The following is a 20,000-nucleotide window of genomic DNA, read 5'->3' on the forward strand; positions in this document are numbered from 1 at the left end:
CACGACTTTTCAAGCAGTTATGTATTGATGTGGATGCAACCCATCATTCGCTTTTTTTTTCACACAAATGTTCGTTGGCGTTCAAGAGGAAATGTAACTGAGCAAGTATTTGAGTTTAGAGATGAGCTCAAGTTGTTTTTTGAAGTGCAAGGTAAAACAGAATTTCCTGCCTGGCTGAGTGATGAGGAATGGATCATGCGTCTTGCCTATTTGGTTGATATAATTGAGCAACTCAATAAACTGAATCTTCGGATGCATGGAAGGAATACAGACATTATAGAATTCGTAGATGCCTTGGAAGCTTTCATGAGCAAGCCTGAAAATTAGAAGAAAAGGGTAAATGCAGAAAATGTAGCAATGTTTGAGAAACTGTTATCCATTCTTGATGTTTGTGGTGAAGACAAGGTGCTTCCTCAATTTGCGAAAAAAATGAAATTTTGTAGCATTTGACAGCACTGGAAAATGAATTCAGACGATATTTTCACGAACTTAGTGATGATGAGTTGGATTTAGTCAGAAATCCATTCAAACTGCCGGTTGAAAAAGTTCCTGATGATTGTGAAGATGAAGATGAGTTTTTGGAGTTAAAACGTAATTCGGGTGTAAGATATATGTCCGATGAGAAATCAATAACAGAATTTTGGCCTCTGATGTACGATTCCTACCCAAAAGTGGCAGAAATGGCTATCCGTGTATTGCTTCCGTTTGTATTGACATATCTTTGTGAGTCTAGATTAGAGGTAGAAAATTACCTGCGTTGTGCCCTTTCAAGCACTCATCCGCGTATCCCAGAATTGGCTAAGAAAAAAACAATCACAGGTTTCGTCAATCGATGAAATGTAATCTTCTGAATAAAAATAATTACAGATTTATAATATCTTGTTACCCTATCGAACTTTTTGTTTGTTGGATCACCTTCAGTTTGGCCTGTTAAGTAGTTCTTATAAATAGAAAAAAAAAACTATTTTACTTTCATTCAAGTTTTATATATCCATCGATATTTTCAATTTGCATATAATTTGTTATATTCCATTGTAAAAGTAATCCATGTAAAGCTGTAAATGTATAATTCAGTTTGAAAAAAATAAAATAAAAGGATTTTTAGTAATGTTTGCATATTATATAAAGTGCACTTTTTGAGACAGACAAATTTGGAAAAGACGGGAAAGGGGGGGGGGTGAATGACATCATTACAAATGGTGAAAGGGGTGCATGGGCCAAGAAGGTTGAGAACCCCTGCTTTAGGGCATTGTCCTGCTTGATAGGACATTGTCCTGCTTGCTGGGGTAATGTCACTGGCCCTTGCCTCTGCCATTCCTGAGTAGTCTTTAAACCTTTGGAAAAAGGTGTACAGTAGTCAAGTTTGAATCAGTCGGACTCCAGAGCTTGATTAAGAGGAATTATTTCACGCCCACCATAGTTACTTTGTAGATAGAGACTGCTTGATTTTATTTTTTTTTCACTGTGTAATAATTATCTGAATAAGATTGTGTGCGGAGCCAGAAAGGACAATGATTCTTCTTCGATATGAAGCTGTCCCATCGTCCACGATTTCTTTATATGGTGTAATAATATCTCTTACAAAATCCTTCCTGCGTAGATTTCGGAACGAGGGTTGCCCGCATTTCCATGATAACCAGTTCAAACCAGTAGATATCCGATTGAGCCAGACAACCAGTTTGATTTTGTATTACCCTAGAACTAGGCTTGTTCCAACCAATAAATTAATCTTAGACTCGGTATTTAACCACAAAGCACAAACTTCCATTTCATCGCAGTGTTTTACAGTCATTAGCGGATGCAGGTGGTGGGTGATTCGTTTCCGCTAAGGAAAGAATTTTTTTTCGAGTTTTTTATTTTTATTTTGGGACGAAAATTTCGACCCCAAACAAATCGGCTATTGACGTAAGATAAATCCTGTTTCCTAATAAACTTATTTTTTTTTTATTTAGGGTCAAAGCTGTCTCTTGTTAGCTGGTTTTTCACAAACTATGAAATGAATACTGAACTGCTTATGAGATTTGTGTAGGTTGAAGCTTACTCCCTCCAAATCCTTCCAAAATCCTAATTCCCACCTATCCTATCCCCGCTATTCTGTAGTTGTAGCTAATCAATGCAACCTGGCAAACATTCAATATGGATGAGCTACGTTCAGCAATTTTCTTACGGGAATGTATGGCTTTCTAAAATCTGAACAACTTGTACTTCTCAAGCCTATGTGAAACTTGGTTTTAATATTGTCTCTAAAAAGAGAATTGTTAAAAATTGACAATTTTGAGCAAGAGGACCTCCGTAGGAAAATTTGTAAAAAGCAAAATAACTCAATAGAGCATGAAACCTGAAAATAAAGATAATTGACAAAATAAATATTTACCACTCATATGCCGAGTTTAAGTCAATCTTTTCTCTCGTGAAAACCTCAAATTCTGCCTAATCCCACTCAATCTTGGATCATCTAGTGGACATGGTCTTTCGGTTTTACTGGGGTCTTTCCTTCCCTTCCAGGTCGTTCTGCAGTCAAGGTTTTTTTTTTTTTTTTTTTTTTTTTTTTTTGCTCGTCTTGAAAGTTTTAGGTTCCTCAGACTTCTCTGATGTTGACTCTCAGACCGATTGGTTTCATTGAGGTGATAAGCATTACTTTCACTTGGATGATGAAGTTCACTGTACGTTGTCTTGTGTACCGCGCGAGTATCCCACACGCTCGTACAATGTATTATTATTATTACTATTATTACTTGCTAATTTACAGCCCTAGTTGGAAAAGCAGGAGGCTATAAGCACAGGGGCCCCAACAGGGAAAATAGCCCAGTGAGTAAAGGAAAAAAGGAATATAAGATATTTTAAGAACAGTAACATCAAAATAATTATTTCCTATATAAACAAAAAAAAAAAAACTCAACAAAACAAGAGGAAAAGAAACTAGATAGAACAGCATGCCCGAGAGTACCCCCAGCCAAGAGAACTCCAACCAAAGACAGTGGAAGACCATGGTACAGAGGCTATGGCACTGCCCAAGACTAGAGAACAATGGTATGATTTTGGAGTGTCCTTCTCCTAGAAGAGCTGCTTACCATAGCTAAAGAGTCTCTTCTACCCTTACCAAGAGGAAATTGGCCACTGTAATGGTATTTCTGTTTTATTGTACTGTATATTGTTTTTATCGCTTTCCCCTCACACTGATAACTTGTTAATGCCTGTATAGGCTGCTTGTCTCATTGTGTTTGAGTTTTCGTGCCGTTCTTGACTGGAACGGATTGTATATATACTGATGCTCTGTCCAAATAAAGTGAGTTACATTCACTCCGCTTATCAGTTAATACCTAACTGGTGCCTCTGCGCACTTGTTAGGTATAGCAGTTTCATTTTCTAGTATTTGCCAGTATGCTGTAGTTGACCTTGATCCTGGTAGAGGTATGGATCGGGTTCTAGTTCAAATGTCCTGATCTTGGACTAAAATCAACACATTTTTTGACATTAGTTCCTCCATCCTGGCCTTGGATGAGATATTTTCTTCGATCTAGTTGTTGTATGATTCTGCCTGCTTTCAAAGATCTTTCAGTATTGTCATTCTTCCAGAACACATGCTGATTAATGCAATGTTCTGGTAGCTCTTTAGCTCCCCTGTTGTATCACTGCTCTGTCTTTAACTTTCACCGCATCTTAGGGTCGCTTATCTCCTCTTTCATCTGTTTTACAGGCAATTGAGTCCATTTTCCTACCGAATATCGCTTCAGCAGAACTAACAGATTCTTGTCTTTGCATATATCTCTGTTCGAGTAAGTCAAGATGCATGTTCGAACCTTCTTTTTAGCATGACTTTATTAGGTTCTTAACTAATTTTACAGCAGCCTCAGCCTCTCCATTGCTTTGATGGTGGTAAAATGATAACGTTTGGTGGTTAATGTTTCATTCTTTGATGAAGTTTTGGAATTTGCACTTAGGGAATTATAAACCATAGTCACTCACTAATGACTTATGTCTACTCCAAGTCTACCACACATCTTGTCAATTCCATGAGTAGCATTTCTTGCTGTTGGAGATAAGATGTATAGTAATATATAGGCTTTTTATATGATATAATTTTGTTGAATAAAAAGAAAACTTCATTGAACTTAATACAGTAGTAGTAATTATTAAGTAAATTTAAATTAAATCAAATACTTAACACTTCATCTGTTACAGATTTTGTAACATTCATTTTGTCTTTTAAGAAAAAGAGAAGATATTCATCAACAACTTGTTTTGCTTCTATTTATCATCAATGGTGATGACTTTCGTCGTTTCATCACCAGTTTTGTAAAGCGATTGTATAGATTTTCTTTTAGTAAGCAATGCTATACGGTAGTTATATTACTACACGTAAGGGTAAGAAATACAAAGACGAGAATACTCAAGCAGACTGTTTATTTTTGTCTATGAATGAATAAAAGTGTATGATCATAGTTTGTAACGAATGGTGGCATCCATTATTTGCTGAGGGCTGCCGTAGGAGGTGGACTGGGCACAAACGGAACTTGACCTATTGAAGGACCCCTCATGAGGACGACAGGAGTCTTCCTCAGAGGCGAATGCAATCTGGTCAAGGACGAACTGGGGAATGGGGGGGGGGGGGGGGAATTCTGGTGCCATTGGCAACAAGTCGGACTGGGGCTGGAAGCCGTTCTCGTCAGCTAAGTATTTAACAACGACGTCAGTGCCCTCAGGAGCAGTGTATCTGTAAAGAAATAATTCATACAATAAAAAGAACTGTTACCTGAAAGCTAAGTATATCTACCTATGTCTCTTTAAGATTAATGTATTGTAAAAAGGTTCCCCGTGTTAAAGACAATTGAATACAGCAAAGCATTCTCTCAAGGGTCACAATATATATTGTGACGAATTGACGACCATAATAGATCATAAAAGGTATAGTGTTTGCATTTGTAGCAAAGCTTATTCATTTAGGCTTAAAAGATGTACACTGTGAAAATTCAGTAGACTGGAAGTTTTTGTCCAACAAATTAAGATGAGAGTCAGCAACAGAAAACCAGACTGGCGAACCATACTCTATACAACGTAGAATGGAAAAATTTAAATATTTCTTAAGGATAGGTTGATCACAAGAAATCATAAAAAAAACTTTTGGAATAAACAATTTGTTTGTGCTATTGAAGAAGAAACAGACCGAAAGTGTTTCTCAAAAGTAAATTTGCAATCAAGAATCACACCTAAAATCTTAAAGGAGTTGTATATAGTTAAAGAAACATTATCAATGCTGAGATATGGATGTTGAGGAACCACTGTCGTTGACCTACTTACAATCATACCCTGAGTTGTGTTGGTGTTAAACTTCATACTCCATAATATGCACCATACACTAATTTTAGCTAGATCTCTATTAACGGATTCATAAACCCCAGCTTTACATTTGGGAGATGGAATTGATACAAAAAGAGTAGCATCATCTCCATCTGCATATGCAACGATCTTGTTTTCGGGCCAAACCACATATCATGTGCATATAGTATGAAAAGTAATGAGCCAAGAACACTACCCTGAGGATTACCAGATATCACATTCCTATAGTCACTATTGTGCCTATTAATAACTACTCTTTGCAATCTATGACAAAAATACAATAAAGCGTCTAAGAATAGACCCACCTACTTCCAACTGTTTGAGTTTGAAAGCAAGGGCTTCACGATTAACACAGTCAAAGGTAGTAATAAAATCAAGGTTAAGCATATGATCTTCTGCACCACAAGCAATGGATTTCTGTACAGTAATTGGAAATTGTAAGAAGGATATCATATGCCTCAATGCCTTTGTGAAAGCCCAATTGCAAACTAGGGAACAGATGATTACCTTCAGTATACCTACTTAGAAGTTTTACCAAAAGACATTAAAAACTTTCGATAATATGGAAGTTATGGAAATTGGGCAGTAATCAGCAGGGCTTAGAGCTACTACAAACACATTTACCTAATGGAGTAAGGCTAATTCCTCAACAAGTGAAACAAGATCCTCTTGACAACTTGCTAAAAATAACAGACAACTTAGGCACTAAGAAATCAGCAGCCTTTATAGAAAACAAAGGAAAATGCCATTTTGGGTCTACACCTCCATAAACATCAAGGTCCATTAGCAGTATCTAGTGGCCAAAATTGGCTGCAGATCCTGTGACACTTGCTATTAGACTGTGCCTAATGGCCGACCAGGAAAGTACCAATGCAATTGATGGAGGAGCTACTCAAGAAAAAGGCAGTAGGCCTGATTAGACTTATATATCAAGTCTCAGAAGGTGGAACCTTTTATATTCAGGCAGTGATGTTTTTTTTTTATTTTTTTTTTTAGCTAGAAGGTAACAAGAGGTAGTGACATTAATGATAATAATAACCGAGCATTAAAAACATTACCTGATGTTTCTACAAGGAAATACTCATTAGGTTCTACTTTGTCTCTGAAAATAGGGAGGCAAGTCAGATAGTGAGCATCAAATAGCTTTTCATAACACCTTATAATCAAAGATGTAATATACCATGTGCAGTCATGAATAGCATGCTGAAATCCTGGTTGAAGATGTGCCATAATACGTCAAAGGATTGGAAACTCTACTGGCAATACTGTTTGTATATTGAGAAGTACTGGAGTTGAGAACTGAATTTTCTCTATTTGAGCTGTTTTACGGAAAGTCAGTGAGAGAATAAATTCACATTCTTGAGATATGAACTGAAGACTATAAAAAGAAAGTATACAGCACTTACCAGTAAAGTAGCTGGAGGTCAGGAATAACATTGAAGAAACTTGCTGACTAGCCAGAGAGAGTTGTTATAATGTACAAGGACGTCAGCAGCATTGCTATGTGAGGTAGGATTGTTAGTGATGTTACTAACAGAAGCAAACAAGACTGTGGTACTGTGGAAAATGCCATAAGAAATAGAGGAGTTTAGTTATGATAGGGACTATACGGCATATTTCAATGGAGAATTGAAGACTCTTCATGCAAAAGTGTGACCAACTTATAATGTGAGTGAAGTGTATGAAACAGCAGCAAATGTATCTGATGAAGATGACTGAGTGTGGTAATCACTAAGGGGAAGCAGATGAGGGACAACATACTAGGATAAATGTATTAGCAATACCCTGAGCATTGTAGCTACTTGAATAACACTAAGTGATCCAGGAACGACTTCGTTGAGAGAAAACAAAATTGAAGTGATGACAAAGGATCCAAGTATAAATGAATGAAACATTCACCATATGCTGCTAGCAACTTAATTCAGAATTAAGTTGAGATGCACAGCATGAGACTCATTGGCAGATTGACTTCCACAAGACTTTCACTAGGATTACTGGTGAAGAAAAATATTGGATCAAATGGGTTATGTGATGATTACTGTTAGCCTAATACAGGGCCCTAGTCTGACAATGAACCAATGGGAGACCCAGAAGCTTTGATAGTGAAACTTCAAATTTATTCACTATAGTGAACATGAACAAAGAATATTGGCAAATACTAATGGAAGAAGCATTAAATTGGAATATAGATTTCACAGTGCTGAGTGGATGTTACCAATCCAAGAGAATGCTATTTGGAGTGATGAACTCTAAAGCAACCACCGACTAAGTGATAAGGAAGATACTAACTGGGGTCAAGTGTTGTGACCACTTTGTGGATCATTAGTTGAATCATACAACATCATGGGAAGAGCACATTAAAGAAGTCAAGAACATATTCTAAACAGTGAAGGAAGAAGGGTTAACTAGCTGAGCTTCCAAATGTTACATTACATATGGTGAAGTTGAATTTTGAGGAAAGATTGTCAAGTACAATAAAATAGGAAAGAAAATTGTTGAAGATCTAAGATATTTCACCAGCAAAGATTACTACAGAAAGAAGTGTGACGATACCTTGAAAAATCAGGTTGTTCATTAAGTTTTTGTACACCTAATAATATTGCTACTCCTTTGAGAGACCTATTAAAGAAGAGAAGACTGAACTGTATAGTTTGAAGAGATTAAGCATGATTAGGAGATACACTGATGCTAAATATAACTTCCCTTGTGATAACAGATACACCAGATGAAGGATCAGGAGCCATACTTCCACGAGAATTTACAGATGGCATAATTACAATTTCGTGCAAGTAAGAAACTCAAGAAAATTGTGAAAAGAATGTCTAGACACGGTGCTTTTTGCAATAAAGAGATTCCAACAGTTTTTGGTGGGATAGATTTCGAAGTACAACTAGTACCTAAGCCCCTTGCTTAAATCTAAAGATGCAAAATTGAGAACTTGAAAACTAGGAGGGGATTGGCCTTCGCACTCCTAAGGTACAAGCTTCAAGTAAAGGTTAATCAAGGAAAGTACAACGTTTGAGCAGTCGATCTAAGTAGAATTAAGGTGATGTAGAGTCATGGTATAACAATGAAACAATCTCCAAGAGATTTAGTAGATTTGTTACCAAAGCCTCAGAAGAATATTTGGGAGTTAAATTGTAGGACAGGGTTAGAAATGAAACTGTAAAACAGATTACACGAGTGCCATATGTGGAGGGATAGATGGAGATGGTTTGGTCATGCTCTTCACACTCCCCAAGAGAGATTAGTTCACCAAACTTTCAACTGGGCTCCACAAGGCACCAGAAGAGTTGGAAGACCCAGGTCTACATGACAGAGGACTATGAAACGTGAAGTAGGAGATTATGAATAGAGAAGTATTGAACTAAAAGCTCAAGATAGAGATGACTGGAGAAATCTAATCGAGGCCCTTTGCATCAATAGGCATAGGAGGAGATGATGATTATGTTGAATAAGGGTTAATCTTATTATTGGTTTTGATTGCACATAATTAACTTTATTCATACTAAGGTTTCTAAGTTTGTATTAAAATATATTGTGATGATTTTCTTGAATAATGGTGTATTATCTAGATATAAGTTTCCCCTATTATTAGATCCTCCCCACCAACATACTGTTTTTGGCATAGTTCCTTGTCTGTGAGTTTGTTTCATTGTTTCTCCGTTAACAACTTTATGGAAAATTACAAGTCCGATTTGGTTGAAATTTTCAGGAGATGCACTATGACACAAACTCCTTAAAAAATTTGGATCTCATATGGTCGTCACAGTAATCCAAAAGGTCAGAATCAAATTTTGACTATAACTGTGTGAAATATTATTCGATATACTTAAAACCTGAACTAAAATCTTTATTTTCTGATGCTGAAAATAATTCTCATCATAAAATAGCGAAAGGGTCACCGAATTTCAGACGGCCTCAATTCTCAAATGAGTACACATAGGCTACACAGTTGGTTAATATTATTGACAGATAGAAAACTGCATATGAGCTTTAAAATGATGCCATGACCTTTAACCTAAATGACCTTGAAAGGTCAGATTCATTATCCCCTGGTTTCAGCACGTTCAGATTCACAATCGTTTACGATTACGGACGGATACTACAACTCTACAAAAACAATTAGAACCATATTAGTGTTTTCATGAAGGTTCACATGCATGGGACAGGGTTTTCCATGTCTGACACAGCTTGTTTCATTTAATTTCTAAAAAAAATTTCCCAAAGTTTTCCATTATTCTAAAACTTCGAAATATTGAAACATTATTTATAGTAGGCCTACAATGAGTATCTGCACAGTGCTGTGGTATTTGAATTGAATAATTCACAGCTGTTTTGGCAATGGTTCACATAGTAGTTTGTATTTGCTCTGATTTCAAAACAAATTCACCACCAGCCCTTACTTGTACTGCATGCAAGGACACATGCACACATCCTGTATATTTTGGTGGTGGAGAATGCAGTAAGAATTACTCTCTCTCTCTCTCTCTCTCTCTCTCTCTCTCTCTCTCTCTCTCTCTCTCTCTCTCTCTCTCTCTCTCTCTCTCTGCCGTTTATCATATTTTGAACTATATTTTTAAATGATATATGTCATGCCCTCAGTAACCACAAGGTCGATTGTGTTTCTTGACACAGTCTTTTTCTATTTAAAGGGGTCTATTCATTTCTATACTGTAATAATTTCTTATTAAATCTAATTAAATTCCATCCTTACTGGTGATGATGTTTAAGATTCCTCAGTAGAGGTTGAATGTAGCAAGAACAGTTCTCAGAAGTAATGTCACTACTCCTGCCATCTGTGTGCATTGCTGTGGCTCACCAAGTCAATCTATGAGTTGTTTACCTTGCCACATGTTGAATGTGTCAAATGACGATTTAAGGTTATGGGGACTTCTCATCTGACACGTCGCTGTTGACTTTTTATGGTGAGATGTGTTGTGTGACCATGCTCTAGGCCAGTGACTCCATTATTGACACTCATTTTTTTTCAGACTATTCAGTTGTACAAAGGTTATTTTTTCAGACCATTCAGTTGGACAAGGGTTATTTTTTCAGACCATTCAGTTGGACAAAGGTTATTTTTTCAGACCATTCAGTTGGACAAGGGTTATTTTTTCAGACCATTCAGTTGGACAAGGGTTATTTTTTCAGACCATTCAGTTGGACAAGGGTTATGTTTTCAGACCATTCAGTTGGACAAGGGTTATTTTTTCAGACCATTCAGTTGGACAAGGGTTATTTTTTCAGACCATTCAGTTGGACAAAGGTTATTTTTTCAGACCATTCAGTTGGACAAGGGTTATTTTTTCAGACCATTCAGTTGGACAAGGGTTATGTTTTCAGACCATTCAGTTGGACAAGGGTTATTTTTTCAGACCATTCAGTTGGACAAGGGTTATGTTTTCAGACCATTCAGTTGGACAAGGGTTATTTTTTCAGACCATTCAGTTGGACAAGGGTTATTTTTTCAGACCATTCAGTTGGACAAGGGTTATTTTTTCAGACCATTCAGTTGGACAAGGGTTATTTTTTCAGACCATTCAGTTGGACAAGGGTTATGTTTTCAGACCATTCAGTTGGACAAGGGTTATGTTTTCAGACCATTCAGTTGGACAAGGGTTATTTTTTCAGACCATTCAGTTGGACAAAGGTTATGTTTTCAGACCATTCAGTTGGACAAGGGTTATTTTTTCAGACCATTCAGTTGGACAAGGGTTATTTTTTCAGACCATTCAGTTGGACAAAGGTTATTTTTTCAGACCATTCAGTTGGACAAGGGTTATGTTTTCAGACCATTCAGTTGGACAAGGGTTATGTTTTCAGACCATTCAGTTGGACAAGGGTTATGTTTTCAGACCATTCAGTTGGACAAGGGTTATGTTTTCAGACCATTCAGTTGGACAAGGGTTATGTTTTCAGACCATTCAGTTGGACAAGGGTTATGTTTTCAGACCATTCAGTTGGACAAGGGTTATGTTTTCAGACCATTCAGTTGGACAAGGGTTATGTTTTCAGACCATTCAGTTGGACAAGGGTTATGTTTTCAGACCATTCAGTTGGACAAGGGTTATGTTTTCAGACCATTCAGTTGGACAAGGGTTATGTTTTCAGACCATTCAGTTGGACAAGGGTTATGTTTTCAGACCATTCAGTTGGACAAGGGTTATGTTTTCAGACCATTCAGTTGGACAAGGGTTATGTTTTCAGACCATTCAGTTGGACAAGGGTTATGTTTTCAGACCATTCAGTTGGACAAGGGTTATTTTTTCAGACCATTCAGTTGGACAAGGGTTATGTTTTCAGACCATTCAGTTGGACAAGGGTTATTTTTTCAGACCATTCAGTTGGACAAGGGTTATGTTTTCAGACCATTCAGTTGGACAAGGGTTATTTTTTCAGACCATTCAGTTGGACAAGGGTTATGTTTTCAGACCATTCAGTTGGACAAGGGTTATGTTTTCAGACCATTCAGTTGGACAAGGGTTATGTTTTCAGACCATTCAGTTGGACAAGGGTTATGTTTTCAGACCATTCAGTTGGACAAGGGTTATGTTTTCAGACCATTCAGTTGGACAAGGGTTATGTTTTCAGACCATTCAGTTGGACAAGGGTTATTTTTTCAGACCATTCAGTTGGACAAAGGTTATTTTTTCAGACCATTCAGTTGGACAAGGGTTATTTTTTCAGACCATTCAGTTGGACAAGGGTTCCCAGGTTAGTTGGTAGAATTTTACATTTCATTGAAATTAACTTGGCTTGGTTTTTTGTATTTCTTCTTAGAGCCACCAGATCTTTGTTAACTGTGTTTTAGTTGACCGTATAGAATTTGTATTGGGAGTTATTATTTAGGTATATGAATAGGCTCGTAATTTTCTGTGACGATAAAATATGAAAATATTGTGGTTACTTGAGCTGTTGTCGATATAGATTCAAGGCCTCTGCACCAAAAATAAGAACTGAGGTACATTATTATCTCTTGTACTTGGATTTCAGGCGAAAAGTCATGGTCCTAAACCTGTCACAATTAAATACAGGAGAAAAAGAAACTGTTTGATAAAAGGAAAAGTGAGGGGGTTGAGAGAGGTGGATGACGGAGAGTTGGTGTTGGAAGGGGAGGGGGAAAGTGCCACCAGGGCGATATCACGAGTAAATACCAAATAATAATGAATGAAAGGGGATTGAGATAATGTTAGTTAAGAACAAAAAACCTTAATGTGAAAGTATGAACGAGCGAGCATTAAACGAGATAAGGAGAAATAATTGATGATAAACCACAGGAGAATAAAAGACACAGAGAGTATGGGGGAACACTTGGAGAGCAGGGTGGTTTATCTGTGGAGACATGGCACCAGTAGGGGAATCCGTTTTAAACCAAGGGACTGTTAGACCTCATGCAGTTAGCAAGATTTGCCATGTACTGAAGTTTGTTCCATTTATGAACATAATGATGTGCCAATTGCAGTGAAGAGGAAGATGTTTTTATGTCGGCTATATTATATGCATGCGATTCATGGTTAAATGCCAATGTTAAACCCCTAGAAAAACATTATAAATGGTGTATTAAGCAGCTATTTGGTGTAAGAAAAACTACTACAAATGATGCGTGTATGGTAGAGCTGGGTGTTACCAAGATACGAGCATTAATCAAATCAAAACAAAGAAAATGTTTCAAGGAAATGTGGCTTGAAAGGAGCACAATAAATGATGACCCTCTGATTCACGCTATGCGAATAGTGCTTGGCTAGAATGATCAGGTTTCTAGGTAGGCTATATACAAAACTTAATTAGGGGAAATAAAAATATTTAGGAAGAAAATGCTGAACTACAATCTAAAGTACGAAACTCTAATTCAACCCGGATATTGTTTTATAAAAAAACAATTAACCCAGATCTAGTTATTCATGACATGTATTCAAAATGAGTGAAAATGATTGAAATTGAGCGCATTTCATAGACAAAAATGCAGCCAAGTGCCCATTCATTGACTGTTGAAACGGGGCATTGAAACAAATAAGGTAAGGGTCCTCTACCTGTGAAGCAAAGGTTATGTTCTTGTGGACAAATCCAGACAGAAATTCATGTCATTGAAAACCTCCCTGTTTCCTTGCGCATTAGACATACCTATAATATTACTACAGCCTTAGAGTTGTTATTAACAAGAACTAACTACGTAGTGTGTAAAATTGTACAAAATCTTCTTTTATTATATTTAAAAATTTATTACCGATATATATATATATATATATATATATATATATATATATATATATATATATATATATATATATATATATATATATATATATATATATATATATATATATATGGAAATGTGTCTAACTTTAGTAATTAATAAGAGGCGAAATACTAATCAAATTAATTAAGTATTGTGAAGTATATTTCGTTCTTTTTAAATTGAATAAATAATTAATAAATAAATAGATCGAATATTATAAATAAAAGTATAAATCATTAGTATACGGTCGTAAATAATCGATTGTTACCTTTAGCTCTTCCGAAAAACTAGTTCAATAGTGTGCGGTATATAGGGCGGAAAAGTTAAAAATGGGGAGAGTATTTTCTATTTTTTCCTTCAGAGTAGTAGTACTAAATCCTCCGCCAGATAAACAGTGCTTTCTCTAAAAAAAAATAAGTGATTTAAAGAATAAGAAGGAACCAACTTCTACAATTCCAAGGAGCCACCAATTTGTTAAGTTCGAAGTCGCTAAGTATATTTTCTATTTTTGTTAACATGTAATAGTGAATAGAAACTGTGCGTCTTTGAAACCTTAGCTCAAACAGGTTTTTTTTTTTGAAGGTTGGTTCTTAAATAGGTTTTTTTTTTTATTAATTACGGTAGATTTTCTTTTAATAGTAATCAGTGCGACTTGTTTTTAGTAAAAGTTTAATGCTTTAGTGCTATGATAATAGTACAATGTAAATTCAGTTTGAGATTCCATTTTCTACATTTATATATTGTAATTTGGACTGCAAGAGTTCTTTTGTAAATTATCGTATGGTTGTGGTCAATAAAATATCTATCTATCTATCTATCTATCTATCTATCTATCTACTTAAATTTTTAGCATATTTCTACTTCTAATTTGACCATATTTAATTTTTAATTCTAGTTTAATGTCAGTTACGGAAACACTTACAAAAGTAGAAATGATACGACAGAAATTAAGATATGGAACATTCTTCGCTACAATTATAGTTAGATAAGTGAGCGACGATATTTTTTTTTCAATGGAACGCAACTTGTTGATAATGTTATCTTCTCCCTAACAACAACAACAAGAGTCCGAGTCTGAACTTTGGTCCCTGTCGGACCCTGTCGGACCCTTGACCCTGAACAACACTGATTAACTAAATCTTTAGATGCTAGTGCAGTGTCACTTTGGAAATAACTGCCTCAAGTTCGAAATATGGAGGAATTACGGTTTGATGGGAGAGTTGTAATTGTTACGGGTGCCGGTGGTGGTATGTTGAATTTAATATCTTTTCTAAAAGACATAATTTTTTTTTTTCAACAAAGTATACATTGATTACCCTGTAATAATTCTTAACTCCAACCCCATTACCACACTCATAGTTGTAATATGTAATGTTAGGTCGTTCAAGTTATGTTAAGAATGTGTTTATGGTTAATATCCCATATTAAAGTAAGGATGTTTAAGGGTTTTATTATAGTTACGGACGGAAAATGCTTTTCTACTAAAAGACAGGTTTTTCCTATAGAGAAACCTCTGTTTTCTTCGAGAATGACACTTATTTTCAATGCAAATAAAAACAATTATCAAAGAAATAATAATCAATGGGGTTACCGTTCGTAGCGCAGCATATACTGCTGCCAGTACTTAGAAGCTTGATGTTTATCTTTTTCTGCAAGCGAAGCGGGCACGACGGAGCAAAAACCATTAGGTTTTTTTAATATATATACTTGTTCTTAGGCTTTCTAATGGGTTTTCAGTTTATTTTGCTGTTCAAATTATCAAATTCAGGGAGCCTTTGTATATCAGCAGCCAGTTCCTCCAGGAAGCATAAAATATGGACACCAATTAACCCAAACTTCCCCCCCTAACTTAACCTACAAGTTGTGTCCTGAATGCCCCCCTGCGAGCCCCATTACATTGCCGTATTCTTAGTTAGCCGTCATTATACATACAGGTGGCCGCTATCATACATACACCCCAAATTCAGCGGAAGTACATTATTTACTACAGAGGAAAATCAATGGTTTCTGTTCAAAATGTTGTTCTGTCCTCAACTATAATTTTACAAGTTTAAGTGGCTGTCCAAGTTTAAATGTAAGATTCATCCCATTATTTTTTCTTCATTTTCGGGGTGTCTGTAGTTTTTGGGGACAGGACGATATCTTTCTTATTACTAACCAAATCGTTTATCATTATGGGGAAGATGTTCTTTACAATGATCCAACATACCATAATATGATGTTATTTTATCATATTTTATCATTTTGAATAATATCATTATTTACCTTTACCACAGCAATATTTTCCAAGTTCAGCACGGTCCGAACGCAAGTCACGGGTAGCTCCTGCTTAGTTTCCAACTTTCCCGATAGATAGAGCCTGTGTCATACCAGTCTAAGAAACGTTCGTTTTTACAATTTAATACTGTCAAGTCAATCTACATATTTACCTCTTTGTTAAGTTTGTAGTTTTTAGGGACACGTCATTTATAGTGACATTTGATACTATTATGATAATTATCATGAATTGTTAGGTTAGGGAAAGGTAGTTACAATGCGTCGTCCGCTGAAGCCACGGCCAATTTACTCGATCGTAAAGTTTCCCGCAAGCATTGTTTCCTTCCTGACTATAATAACACCCGTTTGGCGGCGCTCGGTTCGCCTATCAGCTGTTGGCGCAAGCTTGAACAGTTATTGATGTTCGGACTTATGTTTTCGCTAATTCCAACAATCTTCATTTTTAACCTCTTGTTAAGATTGTTATTTCGTTGGGACACGTTCTGAAATTATGCCGAATACTAATTTGTTCTATATACAACCAAAGGTTAGGCTAGCCAACATCTAGTTAAGATATTTCGGTAGATAAAGTCAGTGTCAAACAAAGCAACGGAACTAAACCTTTCGTTGGCCGCGTGATTTCAAATTTTTAATCCCCCCCCACATGACCCGAGATTGACCTGGAGTCAACCCTTTCCAACTCTAACCACCGTATTGGATAGACTTGTTTCGTACAGTTACTCTTTGAGCGATATTGATGAGTTTATCATTCATATTGATCAAATTGAATAGATTAAGACTCTAAGGTATACAGTATACACCTACGTGATTTTACTCGAGTTACCCCTGAATTCTTTCATTATTTATTTCGAGAAGGCCTCTTAGGGGATTTTAGGGGTCCATGTGAGAAGTGTACAATTGGTGATGTTGCGACATCGAATATTAAGGTAAGCCTGAGTAACTTTTTTATTATGTCAATGTGGTTAAGATATAATTTTGAGTGCTGTCCATACCTTTTTTGTGTAGGAGAGAGACTTACGAAGGGGGTCCGGGGGCTTGCCCCCGGGTAGGGGTAGTGACCTGGGAACTACTAGGTTTGGTTAGGTTGGGTTTGTATGTTAGGGACAGTGTTTGGGGGGTCGCACGGTTAGTTCACGAGGAAGGTAAGGAAACGGCTTGTAGGTCAGGTTAGGAGGGAAATTTTGGGTTAGTTGTCCATTTTTCTCGCACGTTTCCGACATCCATGACCAGAGTGGTCCTATTATGTAGATTGTTGGGACAAGTATTTACAAAACTAGTGAAATTAATATTATTTCATTCCGTGATCATTCCCGTGAAAAAAAAAGCCGATTTCGGACTCTTTTTACTCGATTTTCAGCCGGTCAAAGGCCTGTCCCCATAAACTACAAAGGCTCCGGTCAGGTTAGGTAAGCGGTTGTTGCCCTCAATGTGTAAGGACATCATGTCCTAGGATCAATTAGCGGGAGGGTGAGGTTTTGATATTTACGGGTACAAGTGTTGGTGTAAGTGTATAGATTTTTGGGTTGTATGTATGATAGCAGCCACCTGTATGTATGATGACGGCTGGATAAGAATACGGTAGTGTAAGGGTTGTCACAGGGTATTGTTAGCCCTCGTTAGGCAAGCACTCTCCTGAAAGAGGGAGGAGAGAGACAGCTCACTTCCACCTCTCGCCTGCCGAGCACGCTCGCACACCTGAGGGGTCAGGTAGAAACACATGCACTAGGATGTATTATCATTTCTTGCCTCGCCAGCGCCTTTAGGAAAATGGTGTTTTTCCAGCAAGATCGGATCAAGGTGCTTAGGTCACCGAATGGCAACGATCTTGTCATCGCTAGCGTTCACAGGTGGAGCCCGCTCAACCAGAATGATTGACAGATGGACAGCGGGGAAAGGATTCACAGCATGACTCTGTCCACGCGTCCTCTTCCTTCCCAGGATACACCATCTAAACCCAGGTAACACAGGGGAGCTTGATTTCAGGACCTGATTCAAGCGCTGAGGCAGGTAGTTGGTATACCAGCCAACCTCCCACCTTCCCCGTAGATACCCAGCATCCTGTTGGAGTCCCCAGTAGGGAGTGACGGTCCAGCTGATCCGAGGCAATCTAGCATAGATAGACGGCCACTACCTCCTTCTCCTCCTGTCACCCACAGGGCTTCGAGATATGAGGATTACCTCAAAGCCAAGAATCTTGTCAATCAAGATCTGACCTAGGAGAGGGTAGGGGTAGTGACCTGGGAACTACTAGGTTTGGTTAGGTTGGGTTTGTATGTTAGCGACAGTGTTTGGGGGGTCGCACGGTTAGTTCACGAGGAAGGTAAGGAAACGGCTTGTAGGTCAGGTTAGGAGGGAAATTTTGGGTTAGTTGTCCATTTTTCTCGCACGTTTCCGACATCCATGACCAGAGTGGTCCTATTATGTAGATTGTTGGGACAAGTATTTACAAAACTAGTGAAATTAATATTATTTCATTCCGTGATCATTCCCGTGAAAAAAAAAGCCGATTTCGGACTCTTTTTACTCGATTTTCAGCCGGTCAAAGGCCTGTCCCCATAAACTACAAAGGCTCCGGTCAGGTTAGGTAAGCGGTTGTTGCCCTCAATGTGTAAGGACATCATGTCCTAGGATCAATTAGCGGGAGGGTGAGGTTTTGATATTTACGGGTACAAGTGTTGGTGTAAGTGTATAGATTTTTGGGGTGTATGTATGATAGCAGCCACCTGTATGTATGATGACGGCTGGATAAGAATACGGTAGTGTAAGGGTTGTCACAGGGTATTGTTAGCCCTCGTTAGGCAAGCACTCTCCTGAAAGAGGGAGGAGAGAGACAGCTCACTTCCACCTCTCGCCTGCCGAGCACGCTCTCACACCTGAGGGGTCAGGTAGAAACACATGCACTAGGATGTATTATCATTTCTTGCCTCGCCAGCGCCTTTAGGAAAATGGTGTTTTTCCAGCAAGATCGGATCAAGGTGCTTAGGTCACCGAATGGCAACGATCTTGTCATCGCTAGCGTTCACAGGTGGAGCCCGCTCAACCAGAATGATTGACAGATGGACAGCGGGGAAAGGATTCACAGCATGACTCTGTCCACGCGTCCTCTTCCTTCCCAGGGTACACCATCTAAACCCAGGTAACACAGGGGAGCTTGATTTCAGGACCTGATTCAAGCGCTGAGGCAGGTAGTTGGTATACCAGCCAACCTCCCACCTTCCCCGTAGATACCCAGCATCCTGTTGGAGTCCTCAGTAGGGAGTGACGGTCCAGCTGATCCGAGGCAATCTAGCATAGATAGACGGCCACTACCTCCTTCTCCTCCTGTCACCCACAGGGCTTCGAGATATGAGGATTACCTCAAAGCCAAGAATCTTGTCAATCAAGATCTGACCTAGGAGAGGATGGGAGGGATTCCGATCACAACCAAGAGGGAGAGAAGGGACTGAGTGGCTGTCACCCCCACCCCAGGGCGAATATGATCCACCCTCGTACAAGTGAGAGATATAAATTTCTTACAGAGGTTTCTCCCACAGAGAACTATAAGCTTTTGGCTATAGAAGTAGCCAGAGAAGAGCCTTCTGTAGCACTTATGAAGGTTCCTCCTCCACTGAAAACTTCCGAAGGCACAAAACTAACGAAAGCGACCAGGAAAGAGGAATCCTCCCTACTGGGCGAATTTGAAATTTGCCCAAGAGAGAGGAAGGATTTGAAGATGTTGCCCAAGAACTGGCATTCTCTGAATCAACATCAGAATTGAGGGGAACGTTCAACGGTTCATGTCGCTCCTGTTAGATCGGGACATAGCGGACTCCCTCCCAGGGCCCACTCCTCAACGGGAAGAAATCAAGTTGATGACCTCCACCCTCCCCGGGCTGCTATAGATGCTAGCTCGGGAGAGGAAGAACCTTGCGACGACGGCTTGGAACATTCAGATGGAGTGCTGCTAGCTTATGCCAGCCTAAAGATTACACCTTTAGAGCAAAAAACTCAGTTTTATGAATAGTACTTGCCTGGCAGTTATATATATACAGTATAGCTTAAGTCTCTGACTTCCGGCAGAATTTATTCGAAAATCGCGGCAACCGCCTTCTGGTGGTTGTGCGGTTAGGTGGTTAACAACCCTTACAGGGTGGTACCTGGAATCATT

The 20,000-nt window shown here is 38.1% G+C and overlaps 2 protein-coding genes across 2 annotated transcripts in view; one reads left to right on the top strand and one right to left on the bottom strand.

Annotated features, from left to right (window-relative positions):
- LOC137620079 (serine-rich adhesin for platelets-like) overlaps positions 1-6,567 on the bottom strand; it is a 51,467-nt gene extending 44,900 nt beyond the window's left edge. The window contains exons 1-3 of the mRNA XM_068350354.1: positions 6,396-6,567; positions 5,647-5,825; positions 5,299-5,466 (exon numbers count right to left, since the gene is read on the bottom strand). Coding sequence (XP_068206455.1) covers positions 5,299-5,466; positions 5,647-5,825; positions 6,396-6,567 — 519 coding nt within the window. The remainder of the gene's footprint in view (positions 1-5,298; positions 5,467-5,646; positions 5,826-6,395) is intronic.
- An 8,086-nt stretch (positions 6,568-14,653) lies between these two features.
- The window catches only part of LOC137619711 (peroxisomal multifunctional enzyme type 2-like), a 218,492-nt gene continuing 213,145 nt past the window's right edge, over positions 14,654-20,000 (top strand). The window contains 1 exon segment of the mRNA XM_068349998.1: positions 14,654-14,823. Coding sequence (XP_068206099.1) covers positions 14,769-14,823 — 55 coding nt within the window. The 5' untranslated portion in view covers positions 14,654-14,768.

The sequence above is a fragment of the Palaemon carinicauda genome, chromosome 26 (assembly GCF_036898095.1).
Source record: "Palaemon carinicauda isolate YSFRI2023 chromosome 26, ASM3689809v2, whole genome shotgun sequence".
NCBI classification, from domain to species: domain Eukaryota; kingdom Metazoa; phylum Arthropoda; class Malacostraca; order Decapoda; family Palaemonidae; genus Palaemon; species Palaemon carinicauda.